Source organism: Babesia bigemina, assembly GCF_000981445.1.
Source record: "Babesia bigemina genome assembly Bbig001, chromosome : II".
Lineage (NCBI taxonomy): Eukaryota > Apicomplexa > Aconoidasida > Piroplasmida > Babesiidae > Babesia > Babesia bigemina.
This window is the reverse complement of record NC_027217.1, coordinates 2123560-2144558: the sequence shown is the minus strand read 5'-3', so window position 1 is coordinate 2144558 and position 20999 is coordinate 2123560. Positions and strand designations below refer to the sequence as shown.

Here is a 20999-nt window from a genome sequence, read left to right as displayed (position 1 = left end):
TGCTAGATTACATTTTCTGCCTGTCGCGGTTCTACTTTTTGAGGGGCGCGCTGCGGCTGCAGACGGGGAAGTTGTAGGCGTACTTGTTCCCGAGCGGGCAGAGGTCTTCGCCTGCGACGCGTTAAGGGCCGATGTGTGTCACCTACCGCTGCTTTCGCCGAGCACAGCCTCCCAGTTCTCGTTCTGCTCGTAGTCGGCGACGCCCTTCTCGGTGCGGTTGATTTTGTTGAGAACGATCGTCTCGATGTCGCCGAGAATCTCAACGGCGCACTGCACCTTGCCGACGTCGACCGGCCCGAGGGAGCCTGTTTCAAGTTGCGAGCACGTTGACGGCAACATACCGTAGTTGAGCTTGCTTCGCTTCATGAACGGGTGCTTCAGCAGGTCGTCCACGGACGGCCGCTTCAGTATGTTCTCCTGCAGGCACAGCTTGAGAAAGTCCCGGGTGTCGGCGTCTTCGCAGAGCTCGATTTTGTTGTAGTCGAGCGAAGACCTCGAGATGGTGGTGTCGCACACCACTTCGTACAGTATCTTGCCGATCATCCACACGTGCGCCTTCGCAACTGCCGCGGGGTCCCTGGTAAAACCAGTGTCGTTCCTTGCCTCCGGCGGGAGGTACCAGTCGATCTGTTTGCCCCAAAGCAGCGTTGCGATGGTACGTTTCTCGTGCTTTTTGAGGAGGTTCCGCGTGTCGGCGGGGAGCAGGGGGAAGGGGAGGCCCACCGAGATCCTGGCCCCAGCCGGCGAGAGGTACAGTCTGCTTGACTTGAGTGGCAGGACGAAATCGATCCCTTGCAGCTGCCGCACCAGTTTCGTGACCTCTCTGACTATGACCTGCGCGTGAGCAAGGCGTTCGGTGGGCGTCATTTGCGTCGTCTTCTCGAAGAGGTCCGACACCGGCACATCTGCGTGGCATATTGACATACGCTCCTACACCTACCTCTGATGAACTCCATGCGTTCCACGATGCACTCCGCCCTGACTTCGAATCCGGTGGCGAAAATGACTTGTTTGTTGTAGGCGTACTTCGTTTGGTACTTCTGGATGTCGTCGAACGCTTGTTTGAACCCGTTGTGCAACGCAGCCACGGTGTTCGCATCGAGGGCGCCCGTCAGCCGTTGCTTGTATACCACGGGTGCGCACTTCACGGTGTTGTACATCTGTAACGCACTTTAGCGGACCTCAGGGATCCACCCACCTTCCAAACGACCGATTTGCATGACACCCCGACAACCCTCCAGGCGAGGCAGTCGTGCGGCTTGAATGGCGGCTCAATAAACTGAATACGGTGAACGAACGCACAGTTATGGCGCTTACCGAGTACTCCGCCAGGGCTTGCGTGCGGTCACGCGCAAGCTGTTCCCGCAGCTCGTCGCGCTCGCTGTCTTCCATGTCCTGCAGGAGCTTCATGTAGTATATGTATTTGGCCTCGTCCACCGATGTTTCGGAGGAGACGTTTGAGTACTCGCCGAACACCTCTTGCATTTGTTGGAGCGTTCTCATCTTATCCTTCGACGCCTTGTCGTGGGCGAACCCCTTCTCCCTGATGATCGGGTCGCCCATCCGCCACGAGGTCATGTTCTTGATGGAGCCGTACTGGAGGTACGTGTCCCCCGCTGCGAGCCTGAGGTCCTGCCTGGTGGTTTGCAGCAGGTCCTCCACCTGGCCGTTGAAGTTGTCCATCATCTTGGCCAGGATCTTGGAGTAGATGTCCTCCTCGTTGGCCAGCCGCTTGTGCACCTTGTTGAGTTTGCTCAGTTCCTTGAAGGTCTCGTTTTCCGCGTCGATCACGTAGCCCATGGCGTTGGTGTTGACCACGCTGAACTTGTGCAGCCTCTCGGCGCACTCCTCGATGTTGTGCGTCTCTATCAGCTCGAGAAACTCATGGGGGTCCATCCCGACGGGCTTCATGCAGAACAGATAGAATATCTCCGGCGGCATCCACAGCGGCCTCACCGCCTCAAGCTGGGCGAACAGAGCCCTGGGGTCGGTAAGCGTATTGCCGCGCAATTCCACCCAGTCGGTGAGCTTTTCTATATGGTTTTCTATGGCGTCGAGCCAATGTTCGGCATCGCCGTCACCGCGCGGGTGATCCGTTTCGGTGCCCGCATCGCCAACCACCCGGAGGATGATCTTGTTCGACGACTTCTCGTCGACCTCCAGGGGCTTGTACGCCGCCTTGGGGACTGTTATCCTCTTCTTTTTTACCCCGTTTACCACCTCGTCGTTTGACACCAACGTTACCACTTGTTCCGCCTGTTGTTCACCCTCGGCTCTCAGTGGCTTTTGTAGTATCTCTTCATCCAGGTCGTAGTCCTCTCCACCGTGCAGTATTTGCAGTCCTCGCTGTGGCGCGCGGGATGTATGGAGTGGGAATTCCGGCTTAATTATCGGCGCGGGCTCCTCTGCGAGGGTCTGCTGCTCGCTTAAGCTGGAGGAGTGCCCCTCGTCCTCTCTCGGTGGGTCGCGACTCCGTTTTTGCGCCAACCGTTCGCCGAAACCGTCCTCTTGGGGCTTCCGACCTTCCTTGCTGGTGAACCTGCCCGGCTCAACAAGCCTTTGCAGCGCCTCTAGCTTGGGCGTGAAGAGTTTGCTGTAGAGGGACTTCTCCGAGAGGTGCATCAATTCGCTCTTGCGTTTGAGCCCTTCGATATCCTTGAAGTTGTTGTCGAAGGTTTTCGTCCTCAGCGACGCGAAGCCGGAGAGCCTGTCGGCGTTCGGGTTTATCCTCCTGGGCGACTGCATTGGATCGCAGCTGTTGACCTGCTCCAGCATATTGGAGTCCGGCATATCGCCGCCCATGACGTTTGCGAAATCATCGTTGAGACCGAACGACATTGAGCTGATCACAGGCTGTTTCTGCGGCCTGAGTGGCGGCGTCGCGAATTTGATCACCCGGCGGGGCGACTCCGTGCTGGCAAATACTGTCTTCTCCTCCATAGTTACTGTCTATGAGCCTCCTTCCAGCTTATACGTATACGGTGTGGCACGGTAGACGTGCGAAGCGCAATTTCGCACCCTTACATTCCGCACTGTTGCCGTTGAGTTGACATCAAGTTCTTCTCATCACTGCCATCATCACGGCACTCACACAGCTTCCAAATTACGGCTGTTAAAAATGACACAAATATGCGGCAGAATTATATATTTAGACACCGCGTTGAACTGGCTCTGGAAGAACTAACAGTCGACGAGTTGGCGCCGCTGCAGACACGGCAACGCCTTCCACCTCTAAAAGTTGTAAAAATGTGATAATAACCTTAGTTTGCGGTAGATAATATTCTTAGGTAATTCACGTTGCTGTTTTTTGTCTGGTTAATGCGCCTTCCGCAGCTCCTCGTTGTGTCGCTGCGCCGCACGCTGCCGGCTGCTGCGTCCCCTTCAGGCAAAGGTTTCTGCGATTTTCCGCACCACGCCCTTGAACTTGCCGATAGGCACGCAGATGAACATCATCGCTTCCGGTACGACGCGCGTTTTCGACGGTTTGCTCTCGTCGCCGTCCTCGTAGAAGTCGACCTTGTTCGACTCCCCCGTGGTCCACATGAACTTGACGGTGGCCTCCTCGCAGTAGAAGCGTTCCTCCGGTTTGACGTACACCATGTGCTTCGCCTGGAAATCCTTCGCGTTGTCCGTGAACACGCGGCTTATGGAGATGAGGTGCGTGAACTTGTAGAACTTGCGCTCTTCCTCGTCGTCGGCGTTCTCCAGCGACCAGTTGAGGTCGTCGTACAGGCACTGATGCAGGCTCCCTATCAGTTGCGTGGGTATGTTTCCCAGGCGCTCGTTGACCAGCAGCCCTATCTGGTTGCGTTCACTGCCCAGGATCTTGGTCATGGCTTCCAGGTCCTGCTGCGATCCGTGTTGCTTGGTCAGTGCGATGATGGCGTCCTGCAGCGTCTCTAGCTGCTTGTACATCCTCAGGTTGAGCAGCGAGAGCACCGCCATGACGAAGGCCTGCTCGTCTTCGTCGTCGCCGGTCTTCACCAACGTGCCGAGATTCGGCTGGTTCGCTATCAGGTGCGCCAGGATGCCGTACGTGGAGTCCATGGCGTCCTTCGGGGGCTCCCACTGCACTTTCTTGAGGTAGCCCTGGATGATGGCCAGGATTCCGTCGCTGTCTTCCGGCGCGGGGTCATTGAACAGGAAGTCGGCCTCCAACGAGCTGTCCGAGTCCTGTGGCACTTTTGTAATGCTTAATAAAGTGGCAGTATAGACCCAGTAAGCACATGAAATGGTACGAATGGCGGCCTTTGGAGGCCATTCCTCCCGGAAGATGCAACAGCGGCGGTCAACGCCTCAAAATCCACGGTTTACACGACGGCACCGTTATATGCACACACAAACACACCTCTCCGCTGTCATCGTGATCGGGCTTGTGCTTCTTCGAGGCCCTCTCGGGAGAATCCGCCTTGTTGTTGGCCATTGCGGAGGGTCCTTTCTGTTATCGCCGATTAAGCGTTGTGCTGGTCCCTTCGCCCTTTCGGCAACTTTACCCGTTAATTTAGGGTAGTCACGACACTGTCGCGATTAGTGTGGCAAGACGACTGCTCGCCGTAGTTGTGCGCGGCGTGCCTCCAAATGTGCAATCCGCAAGGGCACTAACCCTTCGTCAGCGGATTATCGCCGTCAGACACGCCCCTAACAACCACGTACGTAATTGTAAAGTGACGTAAGGTCGTATGTGCAAACATTCAGGGGGTATAAACTGGTGTCTGCCAAGGAATCCTCGCTGCAATGCAGCGGTCTAAAAAAAACTGCCTTTCCGCTGTCGCGCCTAATTACGGCTTTGACTTATGAGAACACCGCTGTTGCTGCTGTTAGTTTATATTTTACCGGTTAATTTGGCTGCTTCGTTGTTTCTACGGCGCTTTAGTCGTGATTCTACTCCTTGGGGATTCCTGTGCCCAGTCCAGGGTGCTTACCAATTGCCATCGTGTCACTCCAGCCATTACAAACCTCAATACAGGGAGTTGTCCGGACCGGTTGCTGTTCGCGAGAAGTACCGGGGTGTTTTCAGGCAGCACTTTTGCGTGGCTGCGCATGAGGAGGAAGGCACCGCTGAACCGATTCAGCACTCTCCGCCTGGAAAGTCGGCCGAGGATGATACATTGGCTCAACTGCGTCGTGAGCTTCGTGAGAGGCACGGTTCGGAACACCCGCTGCGAGAGCACTACATCAAGGGCACCGGCCCCGGCGGGCAGAAGGTCAACAAGTCGGCCAACTGCGTGCAGCTGATCCAGTTTTCCGCTGCGCTGGGCACCAACGTCGTGGTGAAGTGCCACATGCACCGTTCGCTGCTGGACAACCGCATTGAGGCCACTCGGATCCTGTTGCGCAGGCTGGACGAGGCCGAGGAGCAGCAGTCACGCGCCCTGCGCCGTCTGGCCGAGAAGGAGAAACGCCGCATCCTGAAGCTCACCCCTGCGGAGAAGGCCCGTAAGAAGTTCGAAAAGCAGTTGAGGGCGGAAAAGAAGGCGACGCGCCGCCGGTGGAAGGTTGACGAGGATTGGTAGCGTCCTCGTCAACTTGTGTTGCAGGTGCCTGCACCTGCATCTATAATGCTGCTGTATGCGGCGTTCTTGTTGGGAATATGTTTAGATTTGCTTGTTGACCCCCGAGCACGGTGGGTGGCGGCTGTCGCCCCCGGCTGCCGGCCGCCGCATCTGGGATGCAGCCCCTTGCATGTTCTTGGCGGCCGAGGTATTACCGGTACTGATTTCAACAACCCCAAGTGCCTCCAAGTCAACAAATCGCAATGTTTTGTGGGTCCGGGTTGCCTCGGCAGATCAACTGCGCCAACCGCAGTAGGGGCTCATCGCAAGGGTAGCTCCAAAGGAGTCGCCGATGGTGGGAGGAGGCAATCCAAAAAGGGACAGCTCCCTCAAAAGGACCAATTACTTAATGCAGTTAGAAATGATCGGAGCTACGGTAACCGGGCAAATGGCGATGGTGTCGATGGTTTTGGCCGACATCGTTACCCAGATGGCCACGATCACGGCGGTGGCAGCTCCAACTACCGCGGCCAAGGCGGCCGCCACAAATCGCACAGAAACGGCACAGAAGATAACATATATCGTAAAGGCAAGTATGGGTCCACAATCGGCAGTTACATGTCCGAAATGGATCCCAAGGTGGATCGTAGAAGCACCGAAGGGAGAGGACAAAAGGAAGTCGGGATTGCAAATGGGCGTTACGACACGCGTGCTGCAAATACACGCAACAGTTACGGCGGGAAAGGTAAGGCGACTGGGAAATTCGCGCCTGTGAGATATGAGGCTCCAGGACCCGGTAGATGGAACCAGGCAGGCAGAAAATCAGGCAGCTACGGAGAGGACCGGTGGTTGACAAAGGTGTATGCGGACAACCGCGGCACCGTCAGTGGTTCCGAGGAGCCTTATGACAATGGTGACCACTTCATGGAACCGCACGTATACAAGAGCGCTATGGGTAAGCAACCGCATAGGGGCGCAAGATACGGCAATCGTGTTCCGCACGTCGGTGAAGGGCGTGCACGCCATGACAGTGCCAACGCAAGATTAACTGGACGTAATTACGGCCAGCAAAGCCGTGCGAAAAACACACCTGCTGGCGATTGGAGGTCGCCAGTGGACATAAATGCGGCGATATCGAAGTTCAACCGCCGCCTGGCACAGGAACACCAGCAGTTGTTGCGCGCCTCGACTGAACGCCTCAACCCGCTGCTGAGCCACGTCGCCCATAGCAACCAAAAGAACCAGAAACTTCACCTCTCTGCCGATGCGCAACACAAAATCGCTGCTTTAGGCAAGAAGGCGAAGCGCATGACGGAACGTGTTGAATCAAAGCAGACCACATCCCCTGGGCAAGCAGGTAAGAAAGGGGCGGAAAACGCCATGAAAGTCGTTCGGTCACTGCCCTGTAACAAGATTCAACAACCTGATTCACCGCAACCTATCAAAAGCAAGCCTCATGTCGCTTCCAAGTCCAAACGGTCGGTTGCTGCTGACCAAGACAATGATAGCGCAGCAAATAACCTCCACCACGGTGGTGATGCAGACCGCAGCGACCCTCCCCAGCGCTTCAACACATTGGACATAAGCGCCAACGACTTCAACTCACTGCCCCTAGATGTGCCGGGAATACGGCTCATGCAGTGCAACAAAGCCCCATCAGCAGCCGTTGACAGTAGACAAACCAAGAACGGCTCTCCAAGGCGAATCAGCTTGCAGGAGAAGGTCCAGCACATTAAAGAAGTTGGGTTCGACGGCATTGTTGACATAAACTCGCTATTTTCGGTCTCTAACCAGATTTTCCACAGGGCCAAAAGCTCGTTCAACACGACCGGTGCCGACTTCTCCTCGTTGGGCATTAGCAACGCGGGCCTCATAAAAGCGTTGGCCCAGAAGGGTATAACGAAAGCCACATCCACGCAGAGCAAGTATATCCCGGCTATATCGTCGTTCCTGTCTAACAACGAAGGTGAGTATGAACCGCTTCGCTGCATGTCCGTCCATGCGCCCACTGGTTCTGGGAAGACGTTGGCGTATTTGTTGCCACTGTTTCAGCGCGTTCTGCATTTCGGGACAACCCTTCCAGCGCCGTCACCCGACGCTGTCGTTAACGTGGACGACGTGATACGTTCCTTGGGTTCCTTGTTCGCTGAGAACATCCTTGTGCTCACCCCATCTGTGGAGCTATCGGTGCAGAGCCACCTGGTTTGTAAGGAACTGTACAAGGCTTATGAGCACAACTCCAGCGCCGGTACCGTAATAAATTCAGCCGCGCCGAAGAAAGCAGTCACGGCGCCTATTTCACGAAGCCCGTTCAGTGCAATCGGCGCCAAGATCCTCGGCAAAATCGCTGGGGTAAAAGCAGGCCACCTCAACCTTGAACACGCCGCAGGCTCCGGCGACAAAATCGCAGGTGACGATACGACGAATGCCGTCGACGGTGGCGCCACGGAGGCTTCAACTGGCAGCAGTGGGCCGAGGTTCATCCTGGATGCGGAGATACGGCCAATCCTGCTGATCGGCAACGCCAACGTCGCCAACCAGAAACGTGCGCTGAAGGAGCTGCGCAGCAAGCAGCAGGCTCTGCGTAGTGAGGCTATTGCTGCCTTAAGGGCATTGTACAGTTCAGGTGCATCGGCTACCGCAATGGACCCGTCGGAACCGATAAGGCTACGCCGTTTGGTCGGGGTAATGTTCGCCACTCCGGGTCGCGCACATTCTCTGATGAAACAGCACAAATCGCTCGACGTGCAAGGCACCAAGTACTGCGTCCTCGACGAGTACGACGGCTTCCTGCATGTCAAGCGGCCACCCGGCTCAGGGTCAGCAGCGCCACCGACCGAAATCGAGAACCCGGATGTCAAGGCGGTAATAGACGCGATTCTATCCGGCCGAGCGGGAAAGAAGCCAGCTGCTGAAGGCGCTCCCGTAAACGACCGCACTGGCAAGTATGTGCTATGCCTCTCGGCCTCCAGGCTGAAGGATCCGCCGTCGTGCTTCGGCAAGCTTTCTACCGTGACTACGCAAAATATGGCTGGAGACGCTGCACATTCGGGGTTACAAACGTTAGACGACGGCGACGCGGACGACACTAGGGCTGACCTAGTAGACGCCGATGCGCAGGCCGAAGCGACGCCGCCTCGAAACATCCTGCACACTATGGCGCTCTACAGCGTCGCCGACGCTAAATTGGCCCTTTTACGCAAGCTGCTGCAGGCGCATCCCTATGACAAGTCGGCGCTGGTGTTCTGCGACTCCAATGTAGGTTGCACGCTTACACATCACGGCCAGTTGTTGTGATTCTTCCTTTGTGCATCCGATGCTTCCGTAGCTGTCGTGGCATTGTTGTTATTGTTTAGAAATCCTGTCATGCTTTGGATGCTTGTTTAATCATAATTGCGTCAGGGGACGGCCCAGTTTTTGGAATCCTACTTACGGCGGAAGTTCCTGGCGGCGGACGTCACGGTGTTGAACTGTCGTCAGGGGAAGCTCGCGCGGAAGCTTTCATTTCAGAGTGTTCTCCAATCCAACGCAGCCGGCGCCGTGGGAGCAGCGGGGAAACGCCGGAGGGGTGGCGGCACGCCTCTGCGTAGCGTGGTGATATCGAACCAGCTGAATTCGCGCGGGATCGACTTCAGCGGGTTCAGCCACGTGATCCACTACGACCTGCCGCATGGTCGGTCCATATGCTTCACATCTCATGACCTCGCAGACGTGACGTCGTATATGCACCGCAGCGGTCGCATCGGCAGAGCTGGCAACCCCGGCATAAGCATATCGCTCGTGGAGTCGCGGCACCTTCCCGTGTTCCGCCGCGTGATCTGCAACCGCCTGGGCGCCGCTGTGCACAACGTGGAGGTGTTCAAGGGCCACTTGTGTCGTCGCCCGCTAGCGTAGCAGCGCCTGCGGTACCCGGAACTATGGACGTGTTTCCGAGCGGCGCCTCCTTCTTCCGTAGTGCCAGCTACTGGAAACGCTTCTACAGCAACCCGAATCTGAAGGACTTCGACTGGTATGGCACTCTGGACGACTTCCTGTCCAGCTTCAACCGCAGCCTGTCGAGCAAGGTGCCCTTCGACAACGCCGCCGGTTTCACACACAAGCCCGCGGAATGCGTCGTCATCAACGTGGGATGCGGCAACTCGGTGCTGCCGTTCAAGCTCCACGAGCTGGGCTACCGCTCGATCTACAACCTCGACTTCTGCGCCGCCGTGCTGGACGAGATGCGTCTGAAGGACCAGGCGCTGGCGATGCACTGGCTCGAGATCGACGTCTCGAGCGACTCTTACACCGTGTTCGGCCGCGACATCAGCGGCGTGTACGCGGGGCATCAGAAGGTGATCATCGACAAGGCGTTCCTGGACGCCTACATTTCCGTCGGCGAGGGTGAATCCCTGTCGGTTGCGCGTGACCGTGCGAAGGGCTACATAAACGCGACGCTCTCGTTCATGGACGCGGACGACGTGTTTTTGATCTTCTCGCTCGCGCAGGACTACGTGGTCTCGGAGCTGATGCGCAACCTGCTGCTGAAGGACGTCTACATTGACGTCTACCCGCTGTACGGCGCCGAACCCACCAAGGCGCACATGATCCAGTTCCTGTTCGCCATCTACAAGCGCGCGCCGGGCGGCGCCAGTGCGCGCAAGCAGTGCATGATGGCCGAGGTCCCCCACATGCCGATGGAACACTTCGAGCTCAGCCAGCTGATGAAGCGCATACGCAACGTGAAGGGCGCCCTGTTCCTAGGCTCCAACGTGCAGGACTACAAGGCCGGGCGGCGGCTGACCTTCGACATCTACCCCAAGGACATGAACAACGAGGTGTGCTTCACGGCGGCCGTCTACGACTGCGTGGATTGCGCGGGCGCCTCGCTGCCCTCCGCCGCCATCATCGTGCCGTCGGGCCAGGAGCACTTCTGGCAGTACGCGACCTCCGAGGGCAACGAGGAGCTCGCCTGCCAGGCGGGCGCCCGGCGCGTGATCGTGCTGTGGCTGAAGTTCAGCAGCAACTCCAGCAAAGCCGCGGTCACCGCAAAGGGCTTCGTGAACCCCTTCGACGCCTGCTTCGGCGACGACGTGCTGATGCAGTACATCCAGGACAACATGAGCGACATACTGCTGAAGCTGTCGCTGCGTGGGACCGAACGCGTCACCATCCTCAAGGCCGGCGAGTCGTGCGCCGTCCGCGCGCCCCGCCGCCTGGCCTCGTCGCTGTATGCGGGCGACATCGTGGTTCACGAGATAATGGCCCATGATGAGCCGAACGACCGGGACAAACGTGAGGTGCTCACCCGCCAGATGGTCTTTTCGTGCGGACCGCAGACCGTCCAGTCGGAGATTAAGTACTACGTGGATGATGCGGGCGTCGAACACTTCTTCGACGACAGCGCCCCTAGCGAGTACATCGCCGCCATGCTGCTCGCCATGGCGTTCCTCCCCGGCGGCGACGGCGTCATATCGGTGTTGGGCGGCGGGTCCGGCACCCTGCCCCGGCTGCTGCGGCGCACGTGCGGCGGCCGCAAGCTCCACTCGGTGGAAGTGGATGACACTGTGGTCGAAATCGCGCGGTCACACTTCGGCTACAAGCCCGACGCCGTGGCCAGCATCTCCAAGCACCGGCTGGTGCCGCCGCCCAGTGAGGATGTGGGCCTGCTCCACGTCTCCGGCGACGCCTTCGACTACGTCGACGCTGCGACCGCTGGAAACGTGGACGTCGCGTGCTTCGTCGTCGACATCAACAACGTGCTGGATGAGGCCGCGGACGGCGAGGCCTCTGTGGACCTGCTGGGGAAGAGCACGCTGATGTCGCCGCATCCCAAGTTCCTGGATGCGCAGTGGTTAGCCTCGGTAGCCGACGTTCTCGCGCCAGTTAACGGGCTGCTCGTGGTCAACGTGCTCACGCGCTCCCCCAGCGTCCTGGACAGCGTGCTCTGCCGGCTGTCGGACGCCTTTGCATGGGTCGGCACCCTGCATATGCCGTCGGTAGGTGGCTGCTTACGCCCATTCACTGCGCTCAGGACACTAACACCGTGGCAATCTGCATGACACGCGCGCCAAAGGACGCCACCACGGTGTTCGGCAGCTACGTGAGTTCCACATACGCCCCTCTCACATCGCGCTCAGGTGGTTCGCCTGTCGGATGAGCTGAAGCTCGGCTTATGCGCGTCTTCCGACTCGTGGCGAAGTTGTCTATCTGTTTTCACCGGTCCCGCCTGAATGTGCTCTCCAGGCGCTCGTCCCCTCAGGACGGCCGCGCGGGTAGCGCCACGCGCGGGCAGCTCGGCACTCTAAATGCCACCAAACCGCAACTAGGACGCCATGGCGTCGTGTAATTATGGGCTTATACGGCGCTGTGCCGCCAGGTTTTCACCTCGCGAGATAACGTTCTCGGTCTTCCGCTACGGGCCGGAGCGGTACCAGCGGCCGCGTATGCAGACCTACAGCGTCGACACCGCCAGCTGCGGCCCCATGATACTGGACGCGCTGATCAAAATCAAGAACGAACAGGTGTGTTGCCGGCGCCGCCGGGTGTAGCAGCGGCGTGGCCGCCAGCCAGGCTGCCGCTCGAGCTCCTCCGATCATCGCCCATACCTGCGCAGGACAGCACGCTGACCTTCCGGAGAAGCTGCCGCGAGGGCATCTGCGGCAGCTGCGCGATGAACGTGAACGGCGAAAACTGCCTCGCGTGCCTCAGGTCGATAGACTCCTGCGCGAAGCCCGGGGGCCAGATCGAGGTGCAGCCGCTGCCCGGGATGTTCGTGCTCCGCGACCTCGTGCCCGACATGACCAACTTCTACGAGCAGTACCGCACGGTGCAGCCGTGGCTGAAGCGGAAGACGCCGAAGGTAGGTGCCCCGCATGCTCCGCTGACCTCTGCAGCCCGGGGAGGCCGAGTTCCTGCAGTCGAAGGAGGACCGCGCGCGGCTCGACGGCATGTACGAGGTACGTTACACGGGCTGGGCTTGACGCCGCGCAGTGTATCTTGTGCGCCTGCTGCACCACCTCGTGCCCGTCCTACTGGTGGAACCCGGAGCACTACATCGGGCCCGCGGCGCTCATGCAGGCGTACCGCTGGATCGCGGACAGCCGCGACGAGTACACGGTGGAGCGCATGGTGGACGTGAACGACACCATGAAGCTCTACCGCTGCCACGGCATCCTCAACTGCACGCGGGTCTGCCCCAAGGGGCTCGACCCCGCCGGGGCCATCCGCAAGCTCAAGGCCGAGGTCGAGGCCTCCGCCGACGAAAGTGGGTTTACAGTGCGTGCCGCGTGACTGCTCGCAGGCTGGACGGCGGTGGCCGCGTCGGAGATAGAGAAGCGCAACGCCAGGCTGCTGGACAGCGGCAAGGCCCGCTCCACCGAAGGCGTGATGTAGCACATATTTTACACTAATTTTGTGCGTTGGTTTATATGCGGGCGTCGAACGACTCCGCGATCTTCTCGTCGACGCTGAGCGGCTCGACGCCGTTCTCCTGCGCCACGGTACCGTGGTGGATGGCCTGGCCCTTCCACTCCATCCACGCGCTCTTCTTGCCCTGCTGCCCCTGCGACCCGTCGTCGTTGAGCGGGGGCGACTCGACGTGGGTGAAGAAGTCGGCGTGGTCGCCCATGATCCCGCGCGTGAGCTGCACCTTCTCCGACTTCTGCTCGTCCACCGGCGTGTACTCCGGGAGCGGCGCGTCGTCGGGCACGCGCTGCTTCGCCTCCTCGTTGACGCTGACGGGCTCGTCGTCCGACGAGTCGAAGAAGTCGTCGGAGCTCAGGAAGTTGGACGCCACGTCGGAGATGGACGAGCTGCTGCTGGAGGCGTCGAAGATCTCCGACGGGTTCTGCCTGACCACCTCCTTGGCGTCGTGGATGGCGATCTCGGGCTGCGGCTTCGGCTTCTTCCTGCGCGCGTACTCGGCGTGCATCTCCTCGATGTTGCGCTTCACCATGGCGTTGACGTACAGAAACACCCGCCGCTGCTTGTCCACGGGCAGCAGGCTGGGGTCGAAGGTGAACGTGCGGTCGTGCATGAACGTCTCCCCCAGGATCCCGAGGTCGTCCTCGATCAGTTCCAGCGCCGCCTTGCGCTGGTTCGGCGCCAGCCGCGAGAGGTTGACGTGGAGCGTGCGCGTCTGGCTCGGCGTGATGCCCTTGTCCAGCGGGGAGGCCTTCTGCATGGTGGACAGCGCCGGCGGCGGGGGCGGCAGCACGCGCCCGACCTCGGGAACGGGGAAATCGCCCACGAACTTCACGCGCTGCCCGGAGTCGCTCTCCTCCGACGCGTCGCCGAACTTGTGCTTCCGATTGAGGCCGTACGGCTTCGAGTGCGAGCCCTTCTTCTTGAAGCCCTTGGGCCGGCCGCGGCCGCCGTCCATCGGCAGCATGAAGTCGTCGGCGGAGGCCACCGACGAGAGCTCGTTGAAGCTGTCGTCATCGTCGTCGCCGGTGTACATGTACTCGTCGATGACGTGCTTGCTGCGGTGGTTCTGCGCGGCCTTGCGCTTCTCGAGCGGCTTCATGGCCTCGGCGTCGTCCAGGCCTAGCGACCCGGAGTTCCACTTGTTCTTGCGCAGGAACGTCGCCTCGTTGTACTCCAGCAGCGTCGCGCGCATGGCGTCCTCGCCCTTCTGCAGCAGCGAGTGGAACTCGTCGGGGTGCAGGTAGCGCGTGTTGCTCAGCTTCTCCTCCAGAATCTTCGCGAGGTGCTCCGCCGCCTGCCAGATCACGTTGTCAGGCTGGTAGAACAGGAACGCGTTGAAAAAGATCTGCCTGCAGTCGCACTGGAAGGCGAAGGGGTTGGAGTACTGCCTCATGTGCAGCCGCTCGGTGATGGTGTGGAAGTCCATGGGCGTGTGCACGATCTTGGGGTAGTTGGGCACGCCGTCGGCCACCGGGTCCACGGGGTACCAGAACCACTTGTCGGTGTCCATGTACTTGATGGCCTGCAGCATGCGATACGCGGTGTACTCCCAGGTGTCTTTGGGCAGCTTCGGCAGGTTCCTGCTGAGGATCGGCACGGCGCGGTAGAGCTGCTGCGACTGCTGGCGCTCGTAGCTGCCCGAATGCTGCTTCTTGAGCCCCTCGCGCTGTGATTTGGGCGGCTTTTCGTGCCGCAGTTCCCGGTAGTTCCCGTCGGTGAGGTCCTGCGCGAACTCCTCGTAGTACCGCACGCGCTGCTTGCGCTTCCGCAGCGACCGTTTCTCCGACGCGTCGTACGACGAGACGGTCTGCGCGTCGTCCTCCCGGCTGTCCGCGGATTTGAGCGAAAACTGCGACTTGCTGCGGCGGCTCTCAAACGAACCGCTGCCGACGCCACGCTCGCTCAGGGCGCGAACGGATTCGTATTCGGCTGGCTTCCTCCACATCTTGCTGGATTCCGGCTGCGGGGTGTAGACAAGGAATCTGAAATTTTCTTGCGATAACAGCTGGTTTATTCGGTCAGCTTCATCCGGCTGCAGTGTAAGCTCACCGCGGCACTCGCCTACAACAGCCCTGGATTTGGCCACCGTCGAACCCGGGTTCAGGGCACGCGCACTGGGCTCGACGGTGGCGCCGTCCACGGCTTCGCCTTCCGGCGAATTTATCGGGTCGGTGGCATCCATTATAGAGCGTCGATACGCCGTTTTTTCGGCGCTGCTGGACCCTCCGTGACCGCGTCGCAGGGTTGGCACTCCGTCGTGAATGCCCCGTCAAATGTCGGGGCGGAGCGCTTCGCACACCCGGCAGTCCGCACTGCGGAAATAATTACGGCAATCGTCGTGGGTTGCTGTCTCGGGTCTTCGCGCCCTGTCGAGCGGCCACTAACGCCGAACGCGCGGCCGCCCGCGCTCACGGCGCCGCCAACATAAGCGCCCGTTCCCATGCCTGGTGCATTCTCCGCGCGCATAGCGAGCGCGGACGGTATACCGCTGTATATTTCTCTGTGAGTTATTCAGTGGCAACGGCCGGGGTCTAGCGCTGGCCATGTATGATGTCGCGCGTGACTAGGCCGGTGATCGTATCGGTGGAGGTGTCTTCGTGTTTTTCGTGTCACGGCATCAGTAGCGTCACACTCAGCCCTTACAGTACACGGTGTTGATTGCTGATATCCAGCTGGCGCGAGGGCAGCGCGGACGGCGTTGTCGTTGCGGGCCGCCTCCAGCCTTCCTGGCACGGCTGCTGCAGTTTACCGCAGTTGTCAGCGATATTGGCACTGTAGCGGTTGGTGCCACTCACGAAGTTAGACGCTTTGCCTGCGTGTGACGTCCGGCGTCGTTGCCGTCCACACGCGCGCCGCTGCCTACTCCGCGCTCCGCGGTGTAAAGCGACACCAATTCGCCCTCACACCTCGCGTCTCTTGCAGTGCAGTGGCGCGCCCGAATTGCGATGTTGTGAAACACGGATCTTTGGCGATGTCACAAGCCGCGGAGTCGACGCTGCCCGAACGCCGTGCTTCATGATTCCCTACCGGGCGGCCAACGAGTTCGGCGGCTGGCGCCCAGGCGCGGAGCCGCCGGACACCGACTCCGAGGCGGAACTGGAGGCCTTCTACAGGGAGTGTATGTCCGCAGCGAGCGGGGACGCTGCAGCGGCCTCGTCCAAGAAGCGGTACGAGTACGTCGTCTTCGGCATATTCAGGGACCCGAGCGTTCACGTGCCCGAGACGGCGGAGCCGGAGCCGGAGGCCGCCCAGGCCAACCCGCCCAGCCGCATGTCGGACCCTATATACCAGAGCCCGTTGTGCCAGGAGTTCCTGGACACACTATCGCATCTTATGGAGACGCAGCGGGTGGAGGCCAGGCACCTGCTCGCGTACAGGCGGGATGGAGAGCGCCACGCGCGGGCCTCGCTGAACTTCACGAGCAAGGAGGCCACCGTCAAGTCGAGCAGCGTCAAGGTGAACGTGCACAAGCCCCCCAGCCCACTGGCGGGGCAGTGCACCATGGTCGAGGCCAACGAGAAGCCAGTGGTCTCTAGCGCGGACGTGGTGGTGCGGCCGATCGGCGGGGCAGTGAACGCCGACATCCTGACGGTGCTGCCGCTGTGCGGCTACCGGGTGGTCAGCCGCATGTTCATCTGCGGGCACGTATTCACCAGCAACTACGGCAACCCCTCGCAGGTGGAGGTCGCGGTGCTGCGCCACTACGCCGACTGCAACCCGAACACGCCGGTCTCGCCGGACTCGCTGCTGGTCGAGGTGCGCTGCGTCGGCGACGGCGACCCCGAGACCTACAAGGCGCGACTGCGCGAATACACGCAACTGCTGTACAAGTACGTAGACTTCTCGCTCCAATGACCGGACGGAAGTCGCCACGCGGCCGCGAAATCGCGGCGCCGATTCGCCGTAGCGAACTCTAGCTCAACACTGACGTTGCAATTTTTAGCGATAAGTCTCAACACCAGGGGCCGCGGAGGGCCTCCCGGGCGCTGCGCTCACGCGCACGCTGCTGTGGCCGCGCGGCGCGTCAGAAGTCGGTGACGCGGCCCATGTGGCTCCAGTCGCCGAACATGGTGGGCTCGTGCTTCTCGTAGACGTTCCCGTACTCCTTGAACCCGTTCTTGCAGGGCCCGTCGGGGCGAGGCCCGCCCTCGGCGCCGGCCGCGGGGGCCTCCGTCATGCCGGTGCCGTCGCCTGACGGTGGCGGGTCGTCGCCTTTGCCGCGGCGTGCGACCCTGCCGCTTTCTGTTCCCTCGGTGTCCTCCTCGTCGCCCGAGCATGCGACTGCGCCGTCGGAGCCGCCCTCGCCGCCGCAGATAGACGTCGCCTGGTCGGAGTTCGCCGGGCACGTGCCGCTGTGCAGCTGCGCCGCCCTGAGGTCCGCCACCCGGGTGAACAGCGGCGGCGGGGCGACGCTGCCCAGCATCGCCGAGGCCGCCATGCGACGCCGGGCGCCGGTGTCCAACCCGGCGGTGTAGAGGCGGTAGGTCGAAGCCACTGGCACCTGCAGCCTCCTGAGCACCCTGGGGGCGAAGTATAGCTGCCTGAAGACGCCCATGCTCGAAAATTTAGGGAGATACGGGCCCACGATGCGTGTCTAACCAGCCTGCGATGTAGCCGTCGTTATCGGCTGCACATGACGAGACTGCGCCTACACCTTATTCGAAAATGTTATTTGCGATCGATACGGTTAGCGTGGTCGCGATAGTACCGGAGGTTGCGGAAAGTAGCGCTAGACGCCTACAGCTAGACCCCAGCGCCGACCGGGCGCGACGCCTCGGCCGCGCGTCCCGGCTACACATACAATATTTGACGCTTCGGGGCGTCACGGTGGACTTCTAGCAGGGGTGAAATGATGTCGTCGTCGTCGCGCTCCTCCTCGGATGCGGCCTCGAGCTCGGACGAGGGAGCGCCATGGAACGCCACCGACGACGAGAGGCAGGAGTCCGACCCCGCGTCGGCGGAGCCGCCGTACTTCGACGTGGAGGAGCTGAACGAGGAGGAGCAGAACCTGCTGGTGTTCATGTGTTTCTGCTCCTACCTCGACTGGCAGGATCGCTTCCTGGACGCGTACAAGGAGGTGCTGGTCAACCGAGGGGTTGAGACAAGGTCGACGGCTCCCTCCGAGAGCTACGCGCTCTACACATCGCTGCGGGAGACGGTCCTGCGCCAGCGCGGCCTTTTGAAGGGGGAGGGGGATAGCGCCGACGACGGCCTCATGAGCGACGACGAATCGGTCGCAGAGGAGTCATCGATATTCAGGACCTTGGCGAGGACCTACCGGCTGGAGCTCTACTTGAAGCTCATCATGATCATATTCCTGCTCAAGCTACCCTCAGTGTGCTATGTGGTGGTCACAGCGTTGTACGCGCTCTACATTTTCATAAGGATCAGGTTCGCCAGCGTGTTCGAGTGGCCCATCTTCAACGGGCAGCTACAGACGCGGATCAGGGAGGTCACTGGGCGCATTTATCGCACTACTCGTCGCTTCGTGCCCTTCCTCAATCGCACAGCACCCCCTCCAACAGCTACCGCTGCCAACGCCAACGCCACTACAAACGCCAACGCCACTACAAACACCGCCGCCGACACACCACCGGCCGCACGCAGCAACGACGATGCCGTGACGCCGGCGCCACAGCCTGCGAGCGCGGAACCTGCGCCCACGGAGGGACGCAGCACGACCACGCGCCGACGGGCACCAGGGTATATCACCAAGGTGCTGTACCAGTTGGTGGCGGCCTACGTGTTGAGCCTGTTTCCCTGGTGGGAACCCAACCCGTGGTACCTCCAGGAGAATAGTTAGCTAGCAGGTCGTTTCAGAAGCCGCCTCGTGCTGCGTATCGTCTCCGCCGCTGAAAAGGCGATGCTCCAGGCCGATGAGCCTGCGGTCGCTCAGCTAATTTCGATAAAGGCTCACCCGCGCAGTGCATGGCAGTTTGACTCCTTGGAGCTGCGAGCTATTTGGAACATCTGTAATTTATTTCGTGATTCAGCTCAAACGTGGCCACCCACCTCCTTGAACCTGTTTACAAACACCTGCCACGCCTCCTGGGCGGCGGCGTCCTGTTGCTGCAGCTGGGCGTGCGCCACGGCGACCTCCGCCTCGACGGCTTCCAACTCGCGCTTAGTCGATTCCTGTGCGCCAGTTAGGCCACGCAGGTCACGGTTGTCTAGACGACTCACCAGCTCGTCGTTGGCGGCGGCACGTATCACGGCGGCCAGCTCGCTCGCCTCCAGTTGCACGCGGGCGTCCTTCTCCTCCACGTGCTGGTTCTTGATCAGCGACGACGTTTCCCGGAGTATCTCCGATGTCTCGCGCGCGATCTCGTTGCCCAGCGCCTCCAGATGCTGGTTGGCCTGCTCGAGCTCCGTACGGGCCTCGCTGCTCTCATGCGTTGCTTCCCGGTCCTTGTTGATGACGTCCTGGAGCACGCCGTTGTACGTTGCGGGCTCCACGCCCAGTATCTCGCTCTCGTTGATGCCTTGGGGGTTGATGCGCAGCTGGCCGAGGCTGCGCCACGACTCCGCATGCCGACCGTTGTTCACCAGGAAGTTCCTGATGGATTCGTGCGTGCTGGCGAGCGCCTTCTGCAACCTGACCAGCTGTGACTCCATGGTTTGCGCCTAAACAGCTTAGCTGTGTCTTTACATTGGCTCACGGTTGTTTTGCTCGAGGCGATGTCGTGCTCGAGCTCCTTGATTTTGCGATTGCCGTCGGCGATGCGGACCTTCAGAGCGCGGATGGTGTTATTGAGTTCCTGCACGACGTTCTTGTTGATGTCCTGCTGCTCGATCAACTTCTCGATGTCGGCGTTCTGCTCCTCTTGCGCGGCCAGCGCGGCCTCCTCGTCCCGCAGCGTCTGTTTGTGCCTCTTCAGAGTCTCAGCCTGGAGGCGTTATTGTTGGGAGCCAGATTTGGCCTACCGCCTGGACGCACGTGCCGCGCACGGAAGCTGTCAGTTCCTCGATGCGCTGCAGCTCCACATTGGCCTTCTCTATCCATTCCTTGGTGCGGGCGAACGACTCCAGCTCCTCCTGCAATTCCAGGGTCTGCCCGCGCAGCTCCTCAAGCTCACGGATTTTGCCGTCGACGCTGTCCTGGACACCCGCCACCAGCTCAGTGACATCGCGGTGGAACTGCTCCACCAGCTGCACGCTGTTTTCCTCGCCTTTCAGGTACAGCTGGAAGTGCTTGGTGGCCTGCTCCGTGACAAACTGGGCCACCATCGTGTTGGAAATCGTGGCTTTCCCGTGCGCGCCGAAATCCAGGCCCATGTAGGGCGAGCCGTGCCTCTTTTTGGTGACCTCGAAAGGCTTGTCGAAGCACTGCGGCGCGGTGTGGTCTCAGAGGCACGCTGCGCAACCCACCTCCTGCTCATACAGAAGCAGCTTGCACAGCCACGACAGAGCCACCAGATTGGCCTCCCACTGGTGGTCCGCCGTCGGGGTCCTCAGGTGCGATGTCTTCATTATGTGAGGGTACCCGAACTCCTTGAAGAACTTCGGCACCTCGACCGCCATGTTCTCCTTCGTGATGTGCGCATTCGGGTCGATGTAGCTGGGCAACGTGAACCCGCAGCGGCGTTAACCCACCTGAAGAGGAAGTTCCATATGTCCAGCAGCGTCTGGAGCGGCGGCGACCGCAGAAGCTCCTTCGCCGTGCAGGGGTGGAAGTCACGCGCGGCCAGAAAGGCCAAAATGCACTGGACGCACTCCCTCTTGTTCGTCAGCGGCGATTTCGCAGCCGCGGGTTGCGCCTGGTGTCTTGCCGTGCTGGAAGTTTGGCTGTCAAGAGCCGATCTGAAGTTCCTCAGACTAGACATCGTGGAATCCAAAATGTGCAGCAGCCTTTGCGCCGGCCGCAGCGTGCGTGTGGCTGAGATTTGAGCACAGCAGGCACTAATATATGCTTAATGCGCCATTGTGGCCTCTGTGAAGCCGTCTGCCAGCTGCTTCTACCGGCAGAAGGCTGCCGTGCGACAACGGACAATGCAGCAGCAACAGCGGCAGCAGATCTGCAGTTTTGCCTTAATGGCAACGGAATGCGATAAAAAGCATTTGGAAGCGCTTGTTGCGTCCCTATATGCGCGATGCTTCGAT

General features: G+C 60.3%; 10 protein-coding genes across 10 annotated transcripts; 5 read left to right on the top strand and 5 right to left on the bottom strand.

Moving 5' to 3' along the window:
- Window positions 1-31: 31 nt before the first annotated feature.
- BBBOND_0209560 (hypothetical protein, conserved) lies at window positions 32-2940 on the bottom strand (the record flags this gene model as incomplete). Its single annotated transcript, XM_012912535.1, has 5 exons — window positions 32-111; window positions 147-905; window positions 941-1160; window positions 1199-1279; window positions 1318-2940. The coding sequence occupies 5 exons, from the start codon at window positions 2938-2940 to the stop codon at window positions 32-34; spliced, it is 2763 nt and encodes a 920-aa protein (XP_012767989.1).
- A 441-nt stretch (window positions 2941-3381) lies between these two features.
- Window positions 3382-4423, bottom strand: BBBOND_0209550 (Protein BCCIP homolog; the record flags this gene model as incomplete). The annotated part of the gene is made up of 2 exons (XM_012912534.1): window positions 3382-4173; window positions 4349-4423. 2 exons carry the CDS (start codon window positions 4421-4423, stop codon window positions 3382-3384), a joined length of 867 nt encoding a protein of 288 aa, XP_012767988.1.
- Window positions 4424-4793: 370 nt separating this feature from the next.
- Window positions 4794-5513, top strand: BBBOND_0209540 (hypothetical protein, conserved; the record flags this gene model as incomplete). The annotated part of the gene is made up of 1 exon (XM_012912533.1): window positions 4794-5513. The coding sequence occupies one exon, from the start codon at window positions 4794-4796 to the stop codon at window positions 5511-5513; it is 720 nt and encodes a 239-aa protein (XP_012767987.1).
- Window positions 5514-5558: 45 nt separating this feature from the next.
- BBBOND_0209530 (membrane protein, putative) lies at window positions 5559-11631 on the top strand (the record flags this gene model as incomplete). Its single annotated transcript, XM_012912532.1, has 4 exons — window positions 5559-8750; window positions 8895-9366; window positions 9390-11470; window positions 11506-11631. 4 exons carry the CDS (start codon window positions 5559-5561, stop codon window positions 11629-11631), a joined length of 5871 nt encoding a protein of 1956 aa, XP_012767986.1.
- A 175-nt stretch (window positions 11632-11806) lies between these two features.
- BBBOND_0209520 (succinate dehydrogenase iron-sulfur subunit, putative) lies at window positions 11807-12866 on the top strand (the record flags this gene model as incomplete). The annotated part of the gene is made up of 5 exons (XM_012912531.1): window positions 11807-11995; window positions 12088-12333; window positions 12368-12430; window positions 12465-12738; window positions 12775-12866. 5 exons carry the CDS (start codon window positions 11807-11809, stop codon window positions 12864-12866), a joined length of 864 nt encoding a protein of 287 aa, XP_012767985.1.
- A 31-nt stretch (window positions 12867-12897) lies between these two features.
- On the bottom strand, window positions 12898-15081 carry BBBOND_0209510 (bromodomain protein, putative; the record flags this gene model as incomplete). Its single annotated transcript, XM_012912530.1, has 1 exon — window positions 12898-15081. The coding sequence occupies one exon, from the start codon at window positions 15079-15081 to the stop codon at window positions 12898-12900; it is 2184 nt and encodes a 727-aa protein (XP_012767984.1).
- Window positions 15082-15914: 833 nt separating this feature from the next.
- BBBOND_0209500 (hypothetical protein, conserved) lies at window positions 15915-16754 on the top strand (the record flags this gene model as incomplete). Its single annotated transcript, XM_012912529.1, has 1 exon — window positions 15915-16754. The coding sequence occupies one exon, from the start codon at window positions 15915-15917 to the stop codon at window positions 16752-16754; it is 840 nt and encodes a 279-aa protein (XP_012767983.1).
- Window positions 16755-16923: 169 nt separating this feature from the next.
- On the bottom strand, window positions 16924-17337 carry BBBOND_0209490 (hypothetical protein, conserved; the record flags this gene model as incomplete). Its single annotated transcript, XM_012912528.1, has 1 exon — window positions 16924-17337. One exon carries the CDS (start codon window positions 17335-17337, stop codon window positions 16924-16926), a length of 414 nt encoding a protein of 137 aa, XP_012767982.1.
- Window positions 17338-17751: 414 nt separating this feature from the next.
- On the top strand, window positions 17752-18702 carry BBBOND_0209480 (hypothetical protein, conserved; the record flags this gene model as incomplete). Its single annotated transcript, XM_012912527.1, has 1 exon — window positions 17752-18702. The coding sequence occupies one exon, from the start codon at window positions 17752-17754 to the stop codon at window positions 18700-18702; it is 951 nt and encodes a 316-aa protein (XP_012767981.1).
- Window positions 18703-20722, bottom strand: BBBOND_0209470 (Kinetochore protein NDC80 homolog; the record flags this gene model as incomplete). Its single annotated transcript, XM_012912526.1, has 7 exons — window positions 18703-18790; window positions 18817-18869; window positions 18912-19523; window positions 19559-19786; window positions 19824-20225; window positions 20268-20457; window positions 20493-20722. 7 exons carry the CDS (start codon window positions 20720-20722, stop codon window positions 18703-18705), a joined length of 1803 nt encoding a protein of 600 aa, XP_012767980.1.
- Window positions 20723-20999: the final 277 nt, after the last annotated feature.